Source organism: Zingiber officinale, chromosome 2A, assembly GCF_018446385.1.
Source record: "Zingiber officinale cultivar Zhangliang chromosome 2A, Zo_v1.1, whole genome shotgun sequence".
In the NCBI taxonomy this organism is placed as follows: Eukaryota; Viridiplantae; Streptophyta; class Magnoliopsida; order Zingiberales; family Zingiberaceae; genus Zingiber; species Zingiber officinale.
Window position 1 is genome coordinate 129483441 of NC_055988.1, and position 19141 is coordinate 129502581.

Below are 19141 nucleotides of genomic sequence, written 5' to 3' on the forward strand. Positions count from 1 at the left end.
AAATCTTGGATATAAATTAATCTCACCTAAACTAGTAAAAAGTTTTCTTTTTACCTATTTTCATAATAACTTTATTATTCACACTTATTTTAAAAAAAAAAAATTCTTTTTCTTCGTACACTGTTCTTCTGGGGAAAAAATAACTGACTTAAGCGTCGGAGGACCTACGCCGAGGACTTTTTCCCTGATTTCTAGTCTCTAACGCTTTGTGTGCTTGTCTGAGTGTGCACAGAGCCTAAATACCATCGATTTCTTCACCACTGTCCTTGAGTTCCATATGAGAATTCATTCTTCCGAGGCACATACGCTAGATTGTCAAAGCCGCATCTCTGTCAACATCAACATTATATCTATCGATTTTTATCTGACTTAAATTTTGTACAAGATCAATGTACTCGAAAAATAACCTAGATCTCATCACATCCCTTTCACATCGGACTGAAAAGTATGATATAATGAAATTTAATTAAATATAAAGTCCTCCAACTTTTCGGTCCCTGTGCTAACTTCCCCGTCTCCATACCATCTCTTCCACACCTCATTGGTAGGTAAATATTGTGGCTTATTTTTGAGACGGGATAGATGGGCCAGATAAATTGAGTATTGTGGCAAAAGACGAATACGTTCGTTCCCAGCGCCCCCGTCAATCCGTCCCAAGGCCAACACGAAGGAGGTAAATCACGGACGACTACTAGCCTTTGGAATAGTGACTAGCACATAAAGGAGGTAGTATTATCTCGACTTTACCGAGATTCGAACCCCAGATCTCATTATAGTAACACCTCATGCGTTAGCCACTAGACTCATCCGAGGGGATCCAGATAGATTGAGTATGTTAGCAGAGTTGAAGAGGTTAAATCGAGCTAGGCAAGACAATCGGGATAGTTGATTTGGGTGGCTAAACAATAGTTTATTCTGAGTGTTGGTCTATCCTAGAGATTTGAACAAGCTAAGCAAGTTGAGCAATCAAATTAGTTTTAGCAAATTCATAAGTTCCTATTGTAGCAAACTGTAATGTACTGTAGTTGTTAAGTTTTGAAAATACTCAGTATAAATATTATTAAGCATAATATTAAGCGAACATGTCAAGTCTTATAGTAGCTACAATTTCATAATTATTACAACTTATAACATATATAAAATCGTAACTATTACAATATAAATATAATTGAACAAGTTAAATCAACCTACACTATCATATTTAAACTTGAAAACGACCTATCAATGCTACCAAATTCAATCGCATACTGTACTTAAGGATAGCTATGTAATTTTATAAGGAGATTAGTGGTGATAATAAAAAAATTGAAAGAAAGATGCAACTAAATTCCAACAAAATGGGGGCACTTCTTTGATTTTCGCCCATTTTTGAATCTCTTTTGCACCCTTCTCTACCTCTCGACAAACACATTCAAAAGGGACAAGAATTAAAACAAATATTAAGTTTTACATAATACATGATCTATTAGTATTTTTAAAGTACATAATAGATTATTATTTAAATACATAACGAATTTCAACTATTGAATGTGTACTCGTGTTTTTTAATCCTAAGCTTATTTATGAATGCCTAATCCCTTCACTAATCTTACTTATATTCCACAATTAAGACCTTCATCCAATAGCTTGCTTTCAAACAAGGGTACAATGGCATGGAACAACTGAACAAGTTTGAATATTGTTACATTTAGACCAGATTAAGCAAAAAAAAAAAAAAAACACGGAGGATGGAAATCTGAACAATTTTTATAGCTAGTGTTATATCCCTTTTGTTGTATACCTAGTGTAAATCTGAACAATTTTTTATTTAGAAATTTTTTTTATTTAATACTATAACTCAATCTTTAAATCTTAAAGATAAAATCTTATTGGCATAACCAGAAATTTTAAAAAACTATAAAAAAATAAAAATTGTAGGGGTGCGGACGGCGTCTGCATGCTATAGTCCACGGTGTGTGTATATGATATCTTGCACACCTTTATGTGAGCGCTTGTGGGTTACGTCTGACGTGTGTCATCTAACGCAGCCAAAATCAATTTTTTTAAATATATTTCTCATATGTATGCAACTCTCTTCTCTCTCTTACATGCAAAATAATACTATTATTTACAAATTAGTACCAAGGTGAAGTTGGTCTTTAAAGACTAGCTCCAACAGTTAATGCTAGTACAAACTAGTACCAATATGATACTGATTTGTAGAAACCAGTTCTAATATGCTAGTGTTAGTATTTAAAGACCAACACCAATGTGCTGATGTTGGTCTTTAAAGACCAGCACGTTGGAATCAGTTTTCAAAGTCAAGCACCAGTATGTTAGTGTTGGTCTTCAAAGACTAGCACGTTGGAGCTATTTTGTACAAATCAACACCAACAATTGGTGATGATTTGAACCAACACTAATTGTTGGAATTGGTCTTTAAAGACTAGCTCTAATATACTCGTCTTTAAAGGCTAACACATTGGAGCTAGTTTGTACAAATCAGTACCAATAGTTGGTGCTAGTTTGTACTAGCACCAACTGTTGGAGCTTGTCTTTGATCTTTAAAAATCAGCACCGCGTTGGAGCTAGTTTATACAAATCAACATCAATAGTACCAACTTTTTGATTTTTAAAGACTAGCTCCAACTTACTAGTCTTTAAAGACCCGCACTAACACGTTGGTGCTAGTCTTTAAAGACCCGCACTAGCATGTTGGTGCTAATCTTTAAAGATCAACCTGTTAGAGCTGAAATATATATATATATATATCAAAGAATGATATGTTGCACACTCTTATGATGATGGGCAACATTCAACATGGATTATCTGATGCGATCAAAATTAAATTTTTTAATCCATCTCATCTGCATACAACTCTCTCCTTTCTCCTACATGCAAGTTGATGCTGATTTTACAAACCAGTATCCAAGTAGAACTGGTATTAAAGACCAACTCCAATGTGTTGGTCTTTAAAGACCAGCACCAGCATGTTGGTGTTGATTTGAACAAACCATCACCAATAATTGTGCTAGTTTGCACAAACCAACACCACATTGATGCTGATTTGCACAACTCAAAATCATTGTTGGTATTGATTTTTAAAAACCAACACCAACAAAAGACCAGCACCAACAGTTGTTGGTGGTCGTTAGAGACCAACACCAACAGTGGTACTGGATTGCACAAACCAGCACTAACGCTAGTAGTTGGTGTTGATCTTCTGTTGATGCTGGTTTTTAAAGACCAACATCAATAGTGGTGTTGGTCTTTAAAGACCAATACCAACATGGTACAAACCAACACCAATAGTTGGTATTGGTTTACGTAAAATAGCTCCAACGTGCTTGTTTGTGCAAACTAGCACTAATGTGTTGGCGCTAGTCTTTAAAGACCAACACATTGGAGCTGATCTTTGGTGCTGGTTTATAAAAATCAGCACCACCTAACATGCAGGAAAGATACTTGCACGTAGGAGAGAGAAGAAAGTTACATGCAGATGAGAGAGATATTAAAAAAATTTGATTTTGACCACGTCAAATCATTCATGATAGATGTTGCCCATAGTCCTCAGGTAATAGTGTGCATGATATCATATTATATATATATATATATAACTCATTGCAATTCCATCATGTAAAATGGAAGAATTATAAATTTTCAAAATAATAAATATAAATGCTGCAAATAGAGCCATAACAAAATCCATTAGTGGTGTAGTCCCCCAAAAGATACATGAATAGTCATTTGATCCCCATCAAAATCTGCATTCAAACCCTTACAAGCTAATGGGGGTAAACAAATAGCGCTCCCTTCCATAAAATAGGTTGATATGATATAATTGATTTATGCTAAATCATAATTAATGATGCTGTGAATATATTTAAATAAGAAATTTTCTAAGTGTCAATTGCTGTTTGGTTTTTCTCTCTCATCTCTCAACAAGGGAGGTGAGAACCATAATTAAAATGAAAATTAATAGTAAATATGATTGTGAATTGATGGGGAGAAGATTGAAGATGAAAATAAGTTACATTTCAAAGTTTTACATTTTCAATCATATCTCAAAACAACATAAACTATTTGTTTTTTATTTTATCAACTAGTAATTAAGATCAATATAATCCTATATATTTAAATTAACTTACTTAGATCGAAGCACACACTATGAACCATGAAGATCCTAAAGTTAGTGTTAATTATGATTGGATAGGTGCATGCATGATGATTAACTCTTTTTAAAAAGCACTCTTAAGCTTTTTCTTAGCAACAATCATTAACACGTAGATTATACGTATTTTTTTCTTTCAAAGACATTTCAACTAATACCAATTTTAATGGCGTCCTTTTGGAAGACATATTCAACTAATACTAATTTTAATGACATCCTTTTCATTGGAAGATTATTGATACAATTATTTTTCAGATTAAGGTTGATCAATTTGATTAATTTTGAGTGAAGTTGAATTTGAATTTCAAAATTAAACAATATGTTATGGACAACATGCTTGGATAATATATTGTGGGGCATATGAGAGAGAAGTTAAGTAGGTCATGGAGGACCTGTACTTGACTGATAAAGTCCTAATTAGGGATTAGACAATAGTAAAGTCCTAATTCGGAGGTTAAGCAAAGTAAGTCCAAACTCGAGGATTAGGCAAAGCAAAGTTCAAGTGGATCAAGAATGACTGCACGTTGGTAAAGGAAAGTTCAAGTGGGTCAAGGAGGATCTTACGTTAGCAAAGAAAGTTCAAGTGAGTTAAAAAAGACCACAGTTGGCAAGGAAAGTCCTAACTATGGTTAGGCAAAGGAAAGTCTAAGTGGATTAAAAAGGACCATACGTTGGCAAGGAAAATCCTAATTACAGTTAGGCAAGCAAGTCAAAGTAGATCAAGGAGAATTACACGTTGGCAAAGGAAAACTCTAACTACGGTTAGGCAAAGGGAAGTCCAAATGGGTCAAGGGGAACCACATGTTGGTAAGGTTAAGTCCTAACTATAATTAGGCAAGATGAAAATTCAATTGGGTCAAGGAGGACCGCACTTGGTGATCCGAAGTCTAACGGAAGTTGGCAAAGTCCAAGTGGATCAAAAAAAATTGACCAAACCTTGGTGGAGAAGTCCCAACAGGTCACAGTTGATCGGAGATTGGGTAAGGGAACCCTAGACTTGGGTTAAATAAGTTAGGGTTGAGAATCGATCAAGTGATCGATTGAAAGATCAACTGATCGATTGAGCGCATCTTTGCACGACGCATGCATGGTGAATCGATCAGGTGATCGATTCACCCTGAAGTCAATCGCTTAAAGGGGGATTTCGTGAAGGACAATATCTTTTGTGCTGAATCGATGGGGAAAGTGCTAATCAATTGGGAGAAGTTCACAAAGTGAACGGTAGGACTGTGAATCGATCAGGTGATTGATTGAAGCTGAGTAATCGATTGGGCAATCAATTGAGAGGAGTTTTCACAAAAGTACAGAGACATTCTTAGTCGATTGGGTAATCGATTGGGAGATGTAAAAAAAAACCGTTGTGAGATTTGGACAGTTGGGATCACTTGGATTTGATATGATAATCGATTGGGGGTAAGGCCAATCGGTTGGAAACTCTAAATCGCAACATATAAAGACATTTAATGAGATTCAAAAACAACTCTTCTTTTCTGATTCTTTTCGCCAATTCTTGAAGGTTTGGAGCAAAATGTTGTTACATTCCCAAGTATCAAGAAGCAATCCATAACAATAAGAGATCAAGAACAAAGATTCCTTATTGTAGTATTCATTTCCTTGTTTTTGTTGTATCTTTTATAGTATTTCTCATGTATTCTCGTGTTGAACCTTGCACTAGGCTTCTCCGCCTCATAGAAAGGGGATTTTATAGTGTACTACTATACATTTAGATTAGTCATCTCAAAGAGATGGATACCCCGTACAATTAAGGGTGTTAGCATTTACTTCGAGTTACATTGTAATAAATCATCAACGAAACGATTGGAGTTAATCACCCTCTTTTAATTCGTCGGAATGTCCTAACACTTTTGTTTTTTCTCACAATTTTATTATTCAAAATTATTTGAAATATACAATAAAAGGTTAAAAAAAATTAAAAAGACTCCTCTAATTATTATAATCATAAAAAAACTTCTTTTTAATTTGAAAAAGAATTATCCATCGTATTTTTCATAAACGGCTATTGCACTGGCAGTTACAAGCTGCAATAACGTGTAAAAATAAATTAATATAACTTGGTAAAAAATCCATAGTTAAAGTACTTTTATCATTACTAAAATTAAACTAATTTATTTTTACAATATATCTACTTTATAATTACTAAAATAATATGGAATAAAAGTATCTTAATATGAGGAAAAAAACCTTTTTCATTGGAATCATTAAAAGCATTCTTCTTTCATTTATGATTAAAAGAGCAGGTATATCATTAAAAGCATTCTTCTTAATATGTTATAGCAGCTAATATATCATAGCTACTGTACAATTATAATGGTTATTCAATTACTGTTGAAATTATATAATTATAGTAGTTACAAATTATAGCTTATATAACATAATATTAACTGATGTTGATTAAATTAGAGTATCTATTATGTTTTAAAATTATTATAATATAATATTGATCAATATTAACTAAAGATAAAATGTTTATAATATAATATTGAGTAATGTTAACTAGATGAAATATTCATATTGTAATAGTCATGTACTATAATGATTTAAACACAATGTTATTAGTATAGATCAAATTGAAATATTTATATTGTAGTAGGTATAAATTATAGTTGGTATAATTATATAGTAGTTAATAGTAGTTGTTATAATTATGCAGTAACTACTAAGGCTGTGTTTGGTAGCCTGTAATCTACCTTATAATGTAATCCAGATTACATTACAAAGTCGATTATTTTGTTTGGTTTGATTTAAAACTTGTAATGTAATGTAATCTGAATTACAAAAGGTAGTGAATATTTGTAATCTGGATTACAAAGCAAATGCTATGTAATCCGATTACATTACGAGGTCATTGTTTCACCAAAGTTTAAATGCCGAATATACCCCTAGTCTGTTGTCGACAGTCGCCCGCCACCGGTCGCCGACCTTCGTCGCCGGCCACCGTCGTCGGTCGCCGGCCGCCGTCGCCGGCCGCCGGTCGCCGGCCGTCGCCGGCCGCCGATCGCCGGCCGCTGGTCATCACCGGTCGCCGCTGGTCGCCGGTCGTCGCCGGCCGTCGGTAATCGGTCACCATCGCTGCTGCCAATTGCCGGCCGTCTATTGTCGGCCGTCGATCGTCGGCCGCCGATCTCCGTCCGCCTCCGCCACCGTTGCTCGCTGGTTGTTGCCCGCCGTCGCCCGCCTGTCGTCGCCCATCGCCGCCAATTGGCGAAGACGGTGGCCTGGTGCGGTGACCGACAGTGGCGGCGGCAGCTGGTTGCCGATGGCTACCGCAAACTCCGACAGAGGTGTGGCGACCGCCGATAGAGGTCACAGGATATTTTTGTCATTTTATAATAATATGAATTACATTCCTTATAAAAAATAATGAACACCAAACAAAAGAATGTAATCACCTTTGTAATCAAATATTACATACATTACATTACCAAACGTAGTAATGTAATCAAGATTACATTACATTACATTACAAATTTGATTACATTACAAGCTAGATTACATTACACCCAATCAAATGTAGCCTTAGAATAATTTTGGAAAGTAAAATATTCAATGGTGAGATGATATAATTTTTTTTTGATAATAAATAAAAGAGGAATTAGAGATGACAATGAATCAAATTTAGGTGATTTTATATGTTTTGTCGAGAATTAGATATCCATACCATATTTCAAATATTCTATTACCATCTATCATTGTATTTTTTTCACATTTGAATTATTTCTATAAAATTATAGATATTTACCAAATTCTTTATAACATAATAACAAAAAAGATTAAAGATAAAAATTATTAAAGAAAAAATAATAAAAATAATAAAAATAATTTATCCCAATACCGTAATCCTATAAAAAGAGCATCAGATCTATACTAATAATTTAATTGAATATTCAGATTGGACATATATATAAGATTTTATCAAACTATCTCCATATCTAAATTAAAAAAAAATCATATACGATTACTCAATTATTTAATCAAATCTAAAAAAAAAATCCTTTATATCCGGATTTCCAATCGTGTCATCCCTAGCATGAGCGTCTTTTATAATTCTCCTCGACCGATGAAAAACTTATGTAAGATCCGATCAATTGTCGCAAGTTTAGATAATATCTGACATGATTTATCAGTATTCCACTAAAGAAAGAAAGTTCTTTTCATTTTTATCCTTATTATTATTATTTTTTTAAATGTTTTTTTTTTGACAATTTGGATAATCAAGATGTCCTTTTTTTTTTTTTTTTGGCATATAATAAATTGACCTGTTCGTAAGTTAAATCAATAAAAAGGTCGAACTTTGTGAACGCTGAGTCGCCACCTGCTAAGTCCAATCCCATCGAACTAAACATTATCTAAATCCATCGTTCGATCATCGTAACCACCACCGCCACGAAGAAGAAGAACGACAAGAACGAGGAGGAGGAAAAGGTCCTCCTTTGAATCGCCGACGCATCTCCCCTCCCTACCTTTGACCCAATCGCAAACCTCCGCTTCCCCATCACCCACCTCCAGATGCGTGCAAGCTCCCACTTTGATGAAGGAGACGAGGCAGGATCGGATCGGGTCGGGAGAGAGTGGAATTTAATCCATAGCAAGCCACCATCTCGCACCAGGTTTCCTTCTTCTTCTTCTTCTTCTCTCTCCTTTCTCTCATTCTGAAATTAGCGGCGAGGCGGCGCCGAAAGAAGGGAAGAAGAAAGAAAAGAAGAGGAAGAAAAGGGGGAGGAAGATTGTGCTGTTGATTTGAACAAAGGTGGGAGTTTTAGGGAGGGGGAGATGGGGAACGTGACGTCGTCGGTGGCGGCGCGGTTCGCGTTCTTCCCGCCGGAGCCGGCGACTTATGAGGTGTTCCCGGAGAGGGGTGGAGAGGAGGGACGGCTTCGCCTGTCCGGGCTGGCGCCGGAGAAGAACGTGGAGGTGCGTGTGGTGGAGACCAAGGCCGGGAACAGGGTGGTGGCCACCTTTTGGCGCCACCCCGCCGCGCGCTTCACTCTGCTCTACTCCCACGGCAACGCCGCCGACCTCGGTCAGATGCTTGACCTTTTCCACGAGCTCCGCGCCCACCTCCGCGTCAACATCATGAGGTACCTAGAGCGAGACCAGTTCCTCCCCTTCCCCTGCTTGCTGATCTCCTTATTTCATCTCCGAGATTGCATGGTCTAAGACAAAAAAAAAAAATCGTTTAGGGAAATATTTCATGATTTGACCATTGATTAGGAATTTTTCTGAGGAATTGAACTGAAAATGTTGAATTCTGATGCTGCAAACCCTAGGTTTCTCCTTTTCTTTCACCTGCTTTATGATCACCTTATTTTGCCCCCAAGATTGCATTTTTTTTAAGGAAAAAAAAAAGAAATTATTTGTTCTAGAGAAATTTTACATGATTTCATCATTGATTAGTAAACTTGGTAAGAAATTGAACTTAAAAAGGTTGAATTTTAATCTTGCAACCCCTGAATTGAGAAGGTTGAATTTAGATGTTGCAACCTTAGGTTTCTGAGATAGTTTCTTCAAGTAACAATTTCATTCCTCCTCCTATTATCCTTTCTCAGTCTTCATTTGTCATGGATGCCATAGGAATATTTCTTAATTTCTGTAGTTCTTATAGCTCAAAAAAAAAAAAAAGTCAAATTACGATCGAACACATGATTTAATCTATTTAATGATTTTCATTTTGCAGTTATGATTACTCGGGTTATGGAGCGTCTACGGGGAAGGTAAACATTGGCAAATTCATAAGAAACACAAAATTTCCCTTTCATATTCTACCCGTAGTTATTTTGTACCTCCTTGTTCAATTTAGATGCATGTACTGAAAACCAATTGACAAAATGAAACTTAATGTGAATTCAAATCTCTATTTCCTTGTTTACAAATTAATATGAGATAGAAGTTTGGATGGCGCTAGCTAATATTACATGTAGTCTTGAGAAATATTAGCGACAAAACCAAAATATAGTATCGTGGGCATAGCTTTTGTCAACTGACTATGTTTTTCTTTCATCATCCTTGCAAAAGCCATCTGAATTCAATACCTACTGCGATATAGAAGCCGTGTATGATTTCTTGAAGAAAGAGTATGGCGTAAAACAAGAGGAGCTCATCTTATATGGTCAGTCTGTTGGCAGCGGGCCAACATTGCACCTTGCTTCGCAATTACATAATCTGCGAGGTGTTGTCCTCCACAGCGCAATCCTCTCGGGCATACGAGTTCTGTATCCTGTAAAAGTGACATTCTGGTTTGATATCTTTAAAGTAAGGAGTTGGATTTCCTTTTCCTTAAGTTTTTCATAATAAATATATTTTGCTGTTAAGGTTAAAGTCTTTTTCTTTTTTGCAGAATATTGACAAAATTCGATTGGTCAACTGCCCAGTTTTTGTCATACATGTAAGTTTTCTTTCCCCAGCAAATTTTCCACTGATCTAGTTTTCTGTGGCATATGAGAATCCAGCAACTGTGTATCATTATACCATTTTGATTCTATTGATTTTTTCGTTAACTCATGAAACTTGCAATGTGCTATTATAAGACAATGAAGAAGATAGATATGCAAGAAGTATTAGATCTCTTATTACTTATTAGTCTTTTTTTACCCGGGACCCCGCATGGCGGGAGCTTTGTGCACCGACAACCTAGTTAGTCGAAGAGCATAAGAATTCTCTTCACAACTCAAGTGGCTATTCACCTAGATCATCCCGTGTAAGGCATTTGAGTAAGTGGCAATTCGGTGCACGAAGCTCCCGTCAATCTTGGATCCTAAGGAAGCATTTATTGTACGTAGTCTTATCCTACTTTTCAAGAGGCTATTTCCATAACTCAAACCCGAGACCTCTAGGTCACACGGTAATAATTTTACCGTTGCATTGAGGCTCCCCTTTTGTAAGGCATTTTGAGTAGTTTTCCAAAATTATGAATATAGACTACTTATTACAATCTTAAAGTGTAGAATATATATGTGGGTAAATATAAACACATTTTGATCTCTTTTTTTGCGAGTAATTGTTTTATGCAAGCATTCATTAAAATAGCTAATATATGCGATAGGTAGAAGTGTCAATGTGCCGTTGGATCGCCATCTTATAACCAGTCTTTTGACTCACACCATCGTGATCAACGCGCTTATCTGGTTTTGTCAATTGGTCCAAAATGCACTTTCGCTCTCATTCAAGAAGCTTATGATCTTGATGTAGAAATTGCTTATTGGACATTGTTTTATGCAGGGAACTGCAGATGATATTGTCAACTGGACTCATGGTAAACGCTTGTGGGAACTTTCGAAAGAAAAGTATGATCCATTGTGGATCAAGGGTGGTGGTCATTGCAATTTAGAGACTTACCCCGAATACATCAAACACCTAAAGAAATTTATCAGTGCGATGGAGAAACTCTCCGCGAAACAAGCCAAACAAAGCAGTCAGCCCCCATCGGCCATTACAGAAGTGAAACACAACAAGTGTTTGCGATTCAGGAAGTGATGCTTTTACTAACAATTCAAGAGATTCGTTTGCAAGCCGTGCCTTAGTTCCCTGAACAGTTCTTGTGGATACAACTGGTTTCTGGTGGCACCTTTCTTGGGCGATATGATCAGTTGGAAAACAAGAGCAAGATCTACATGGAATGTTAGTACAGATATGATCCGTCTAAGGTGCAGCACAGAACTAGGAGATTTTGCTTTACCAAGCCATGATCGACATAGCAGAGAAAGATTGTGCTTCATCTTTAGGTTGACAGACAAGAGATGACGCACAGGATAAGGATCCCGGTGATCGATAGATAGATAGATTCGTAGAAAACTATTGCCATTTGTGTATGGAAGTTGAACAATATGTACCTCATCTAGAGATAGCATCGGCCATTTCTTTGATGTTATTCTTCTGTTTGCGTCTAAACTGAACATGGATACTAAAATCCACCGTCTTTGAATGTAAATTTTATACAAATTCGTTTGCGGAAGTGATTTTGCAACCGAAGCCCATGCTATAGCTTAAGCAAATAGCCGAATCCCACGTCCTTGTTATACACTCTTTTCTTTCAACATTTAAATTTTGTATGCTACTCAATCAAAAATTTAATTTACGCTTCAAATTCAGATGTGAAGATATAAATATGTTAAGGAGGCTTTTATAAATATATTAATTTTGATTTAAAATGATTGAATCAGTTTCACCTTTTCATATCTGAACTCGACAAAGTAATTTAAAAGAAGTGAAATTTTTAATCATAAGCCCTAGGATAATCATACTCAATAATCAACACTATTTTTTTTAAAAAAAATTTAGATAGAATAGGCCATTAGAGACGGAGTTAATGTAGGCCCCGTGGCTACTCACACCGGGCCTAGAGAAACAAATGATAGCATGCAGTAAAAAAAATAATAAAGAATAAACATAATCATTAAATGAGCTCATTAGAGAAAATAGATAATCGTGCTAAAACAAAGTGTGCAATGAATTTGTCCTAGAACTAGATCAGGTTCATGATGAAGATATTTATTTAAGAGCGATAGATAGATAGAATCACATAAAAAAAAAATAGACGTGGCATTTGAATTTTATTTGAAGCGTAAAAATATAAATAATTTTAATTCGAGCTCCGTTTGAAATAAAATTTGAGTTGTGTTTAATTTATTTGAAGCTCAATTCAAGTCGAATCGGATTATATTTTGAAATGACTTAAATTTAAATTTGGTTCAAATTATTTAATTTTAATTTCAGCATATTTTAATTAAAATTGTGTTTAAAAAATAAGAGTTCAATTAAGTTCCTTGCGGCTTTGGAATAATTAAATAAAATATTATAAAATCGAATTTGATTGAAAAATTTATCGAATATTGAGTTCGATTCAAATTCAATAATTTCAAATACGAATCAAATATTTTTTTAAATTTACTCGAAAAGCTCATAAATATATTAGATTCATTTGCACTCTAATTGTGTGTACTGAATCAAGATCCTAGTGCCTTTGAGTACATCAATTAGTTTCATGAAAAATTTACTAATGAATTTAGAAAAACATTAAATCATTTCAAACCAAAACTAATTTACTCTTTCAAGTTTCCTGAATTTATTCAGACCTTCATATATTGATGTGCGCAAATATTAACGATCCGACATATTTGATGGTTCATTTGGTGATCCTCGGGTCATCGATCGTGTCGTTACTCACTAGGACTTTCCACTCCTGGTCCATAAATTTTTTATCTTCCCCAGACTTAAGTACTAGAGTTTATGAATCCTGATAGTCAAGTGAGTGACGCTCACTTGGCTACCAAAATTCATAAACTCTAATACTTAAGTCTGGAGGTCGATGATCGACGATCGACGATCCAAAAGTCGTCAAATGAATCGGATCGTTACAATAATATATGAATTCAAGAATGTAAATTGGGATTAGTAAATTTTTAAATGAATTAAGAAAAAAATAAATTTTTAAATGATATAGATCCTTAAATCAATTCATCTGAAATTTTGATTGAACAGGAAAAAAAAAGCAACTATAATGGAAATATGATATGTGTTTTTAAAATTTTAAAAGTTGGATACATAGGATATTGAATGAGCGAGGAACTTTCTCATTTACTAAAATGTCGATAATATAATTGGAAATTTTATTTTAAAAATCCACTGTCGGGTCGGATTTAAATGACGCGGAATTTGGATATTTCTACGGAACATTCTGCAATCGTGGAGGTCAAAATTGTCAACGTAGCGTCCGAGTTCGTATCTGTGTAAAATCGTCGGGTACGCGTTTGCTTGGTCCACTTTGATCACCCCACGCCGCTTCCAGCTTCCACCTCTCGCCGTCTCTCTCTCTCTCTCTCGCCTGTTCTTCCCTCGCCCTTTCTTCTACACTTCCAATCCACCGAAACCTCACCTTGATCGAGAGCGAGCCGGTTGGGAGGAGGAAGGAGGGCAGAAATGGCCGGGTATCGCGCGGAGGACGACTACGACTACCTGTTCAAGCTGGTGCTCATAGGGGACTCCGGGGTCGGCAAGTCCAACCTCCTCTCCCGCTTCACCCGCAACGAGTTCAACCTCGAGTCCAAGTCCACCATCGGCGTGGAGTTCGCCACTCGAAGCGTCACCGTCGACTCCAAGGTCCTCAAGGCTCAGATTTGGGACACCGCCGGCCAGGAACGGTACCGGTTTTTCACTTTTCCCCTTTTCTTTTTCTAGAGATTTTAGGGTTTTCTTTTGGGGAATGATGCCGATCTGTTTCTTGGGTTGCGGTTTCGGTACTCTGTGTCAAGCGATCTAGGATCTGGGAATTCTGGAGTAGGCTATGCCAATACTTGAGCTAGTAGTTGACAATTTCATCTGATTTGTGGATTCAAATAAATTAACTATCTCAACAATTTTCCTGTTAGATTTAACTTCCTCTTTTCAGAAAAACAAAAGCTAAAATGCGTCCTATAGTTTAGTATCTAAGAATTTGATGACTAAAGACAATATACACATGACATTCAACTTCCTTTTAAGTTCTGAGTGATGGTCACTGTAGTCTTATATTTGTTTTGGCGGTAGCATTTTGTTCAGTAAAGTTTGAAAAAATATGTAGTGAAATCTTAGCAGATTCTGTTGATTTAAATCAACTGATTAATTGGTTAGATCTTAGAACTTGAGTTATGTAATAGTATGCATTAAATTGATAAAAATCCAAGTCTTCAAGCCAACCAGTATTCCTATTGTTGAAGCTAAGAGGCTACAGGTGTGCTTTGTTCCCATATGGACAAGCTCAGTGGTCCATATAAATGTATAAATTGGTTTCTTTTCTAACAACTTAGAGCTTTTGGCATAATTAGATAGTCATTTATTTTTACATGGCACCGAAGCAGGAGGTCTGAGTTTTATTTCATGTCTATGTTTTATTTCATGCACATGAAGGTCATTAAGGTCAGTTACTTAGTCTGAGTCAAACCGTCTTGATATATCTAAACATGTCATAATGCAAAGTTAATACCACAGTTGGAATCAGTTGTTAATGCCAAAGTTAATATCTAAACATGTCATAATGCGAGAGAAATACATTGTTTTAATTGTCATACTTGGGTGCATTACTATTTGAAATATACCATAAGATTTCTGACATTTGGTGTGGTCTGAGCCTCTGGTACTCGGACTAATCACATCTCCTGTACTGGTGTTAACACACCACGACACAAATATAGGTATGAAAATCAATTTCCGAGCAAGCGGAGAGGGAGGAAGTTTACCTACCATTGTCAGTGACAAGCAATGCTGAGATCATGCCATGGAAAGGAAGAGAAGCTCAGCGTTGTATGAGTTCGACAACATCTTCCACTTGTGCTGAACAAATCAAAACTTTAGGTTTAGGTTACCTATAACATATTGTAGCTATTATAAATTGTAAACAAATATACCTAAGTTATAAACTGGACTTATCATATATACTTATATAACTTAAGTATAAGTTATAAATCTTATTATAACATAATCTTGTAAGTTTATAATATAAGAAACTTATATTTCTTATACTTAATTTATATTATTAATTTAATAGATTAATTTTAGCCATAATTAGATTAATATTAGTATTTAAATTTTTAAGATTAATCATGTCCTCATATCTGTATCCTAAATTTAAACCTTTTTCTAATAAATCCTTGTGTCCTCATTTCTAACAAATCCCAAGTCTAACATTGGTCTGAGGACACTGAATAGGAAAAATTTGGGGACAAAAGGGGAGAGGACGAAGAGTAGTCCTTGACCTCTATCAGTTGCAGGCATTTGACAAATTATTCTTGTGGAGAACAAGCAGCCATCAGCATCTTCAACCTTCACAATAGAGTAGGTTAAAGAATGTGGAGAACCATGAAGAAATGAAGTACCACTTTTCCAGCTGTTTTAGATGTAAGAATGAAGGATGTTTTTGCAAAACAATGAGAATACTCCAAGAAATTTGAGATTTTGTTTCAACTAACTACACAAATTGTAACTATATAAAGCATTACTCGGTACATTTCTGAATGAGAGAATGTTCTTTTGTTACATAATTTGATTGACGATTGTAGGTATCGTGCAATAACAAGTGCTTACTATCGAGGGGCAGTTGGCGCATTGCTCGTGTATGATGTCACTCGACGTGCTACATTTGATAGTGTTGCCCGTTGGCTGAGGGAGTTGAGGGATCACACTGATCCTAACATAGTGGTGATGCTGATCGGGAATAAGTCAGACCTCCGTCATCTTGTTGCCGTTCCTACTGAAGACAGCAAGGCTTACGCTGAGAACGAATCATTGTATTTCATGGAAACCTCTGCACTAGATGCAACAAACGTTGACTTAGCATTTCAAGAGGTCTTGGCTCAGATTTACCGCATTGTCAGCAAGAAGGCAGTCGAGGCAGGTGACGAAACAGCCTCTTCTGTACCAAGTAAAGGCGAAACAATAAACGTCAAGGATGATTCTTCTGCAGTGAAAAGATTTGGTTGCTGTTCAAGTTAGTAGTCTCGATGCCTCTCAAAAGCTGCTTTCTCTTTGTGATGCATTATTTAAGTTCTTCATGTGTAATATTTGAGTTCATTATTTCTTTCTAAATTACTCATCCTGCACCTGAACATGGATAAAAACTGAGCTCTTGTTATCTTAATGCTTGTAACTGCAAACTTGCTTCGATATCGAAATTGTGACTTAGGGTTTACTATATTTTGAATTAGAATGATCATTGTAATTTAGAAGTGTGTGTTTTATCAGACTATAGAAAACTGTTTATTTTGGAGGTTATTTTATGTTTATATTTAAGATCTCTCTGGCATAAGTTAAATTTATCAGGAACCTAAACCTGTATCTGTTTAACTTGTCAAACTTGGACACCTTAAAAGTTCAAGTCATGAATCAAGCATGAACTAGAAAGTCAAAGAGTTAGAATATCAAATTCACATTTGCTTTCTTTTTCTTATGCATAATACTTGTCAACTTTTTGGAATGGCAGTATGTTCGAAGGTGGGTCATTTCATATGTTGCTGGTGTTTTATTGATCAAGGGCTACTATTGATTTTCCCCCCTTCCTTTTGATGCATTAGAAGTAATAAAATATGTCGTTATAATTTGGCTAATTATTTGTTTAGATTCTTGAAAAGGTTTTTTTTTTCAATTGTTTACTAAATTAAATAATATGCATACTGCATGAGTCATAGTGACTTGAAGTTTTCAGAAGGAACTAAAAATCAAATTGAAAAAGCTTCAGATCATCAAACCAGTAGCTTAATTGATCCAATTATAGATATCGAACTAGAAATTCACACAAACTATTGAGAATAAATAAGGGGGAAAAATCAAAAGGCGTCCCATTTTTTCGAAATAATCAAAAGAGCGTATCTTTTTTATTTTAGGTGAATTACATTTTACCCCTGAGAGTTGGTTAAAGTATGAAACGATCTTCATGGTTTCAAAAGTAACAAAAAACCTCCTGAGGTTTGGCTAAAATAACAAAAAAAGTCCCTTGATTTGTCGGCAATAGTAGTCAACCGGCAAAGAAAAAAAGACATATATCCTTACATTTCAGCGAGAAAAAAAATAAAAAATTACCTGAAGCAGTTGAAATTAACTAAAGTAAAAAATTACTACAGGTTGAGAGAGTCATTCTACTGATCGATTGTGTAAATCCTAAATCCACAAAGCCAGAATATCTTTGATTACAAATTCCTTACCGAAATATATCTATTGCAAAAATCCGTTCTCCTCGTCTTATGCTTCAAACCACAACTAGCTATTCTCCTTGTCTTATGCTCCCAACTAGACTCCTCTTTTTCACATTTTGTTTCTTTCACTGTAAAGAGTAATTGATCAGTGGAATGACTCTCTCGAGTTGTAATAATTTTTTACTTTAATTAATTTTCAGCTGCTTCAAGTAATTTTTTACTTTTTTCCCCGCTAAAACGTAGGGGTATATATGTGTTTTTCTTATCTTTGTCGGTTGACTACTATCGCCCAATCAAAGGGCTTTTTTGTTACTTTAGCCTAACCTCAGGGATATTTTTGTTACTTTTGAAACCACGAGGGTCATTTCATACTTTAACCAAACCTCAGGGGTCAAATGTAATTTGTTGTTTTATTTTAATCAAAAGGACGTCCCACCCTATTCGTCCTTGTAAAATGACAGAGTTGACTTTAAATACTGCTTGGTATTAATATCTCCTGTTATATGCATTAAATATAGTGTCAAGACGGATTTGATATGTTTAGCAATATTTTTATTGTAGCAGCTATGATTCGTAACTACTATAATACAGATTTATTTTTTTTCATACAATTGGCTAATGAAACTGAGTGATAGGGGATAATAATGTAAAAATAGTGTACTGAAGTGTTGTTAGGTAATTGTACATGAGTTGTTGGTGGGATGAGATGACATTTGATTAAAAATCAAAAAGAGGCGCTCCTTTGATGATTAATTTCACCTAATAAATAATTAGTATAACAAAATAATTAATATAAATATATTTTTAATTTTTAAAAATCTAAAATATTGATGTTAATATAAACTTTTGGTGTTGTTCACTGTCAAAATTTTTGAATGTGGATCAGTTCTATTTATACTCCTACTTGATAGCCTATGGACTTATCAGTAGATCACTTCCACAATTCTTCTCGGTGGCCGGAGAACCCTCTTCATTATTACTTACAACATATAAAAGAGGAATAAAAAGATAAGCAAAACAAATGCAAATGAAAAAAATTACAACAATGAGACTCTTTGTTTTCTTTGCTTTCTTTTACTTTGGAATGTTCAGAAAAAGAAAATGGCTCGAGAATGAATGCTTCTACATTCTTTCGAGTTATAGAGTTCTTGCGATGGGTTTGCACCACCCATTAGTCGATTGATGTCCTGAAGTGGACTGGTCATTGTTCTCATTGTGGCTTTTTCAAATCAACGACTCCTTTCTGTATTCCTATCTCAGTTGATTGATCATCTTTATAGTGGACTGATCATGCCTCAATCGATTATAACCCTTA

General features: G+C 35.3%; 2 protein-coding genes across 2 annotated transcripts; both read left to right on the forward strand.

Annotated features, from left to right (window-relative positions):
* The first annotated feature begins 8470 nt into the window (after window positions 1-8470).
* On the forward strand, window positions 8471-12119 carry LOC122042309 (alpha/beta hydrolase domain-containing protein 17C-like). Its single transcript, XM_042602345.1, has 5 exons — window positions 8471-9249; window positions 9846-9882; window positions 10184-10420; window positions 10506-10553; window positions 11387-12119. Exons 1-5 carry the CDS (start codon window positions 8942-8944, stop codon window positions 11639-11641), a joined length of 885 nt encoding a protein of 294 aa, XP_042458279.1. The 5' UTR covers window positions 8471-8941; the 3' UTR covers window positions 11642-12119.
* A 1795-nt stretch (window positions 12120-13914) lies between these two features.
* LOC122042310 (ras-related protein Rab11D-like) lies at window positions 13915-16860 on the forward strand. Its single transcript, XM_042602346.1, has 2 exons — window positions 13915-14304; window positions 16198-16860. The coding sequence occupies exons 1-2, from the start codon at window positions 14084-14086 to the stop codon at window positions 16628-16630; spliced, it is 654 nt and encodes a 217-aa protein (XP_042458280.1). The 5' UTR covers window positions 13915-14083; the 3' UTR covers window positions 16631-16860.
* Window positions 16861-19141: the final 2281 nt, after the last annotated feature.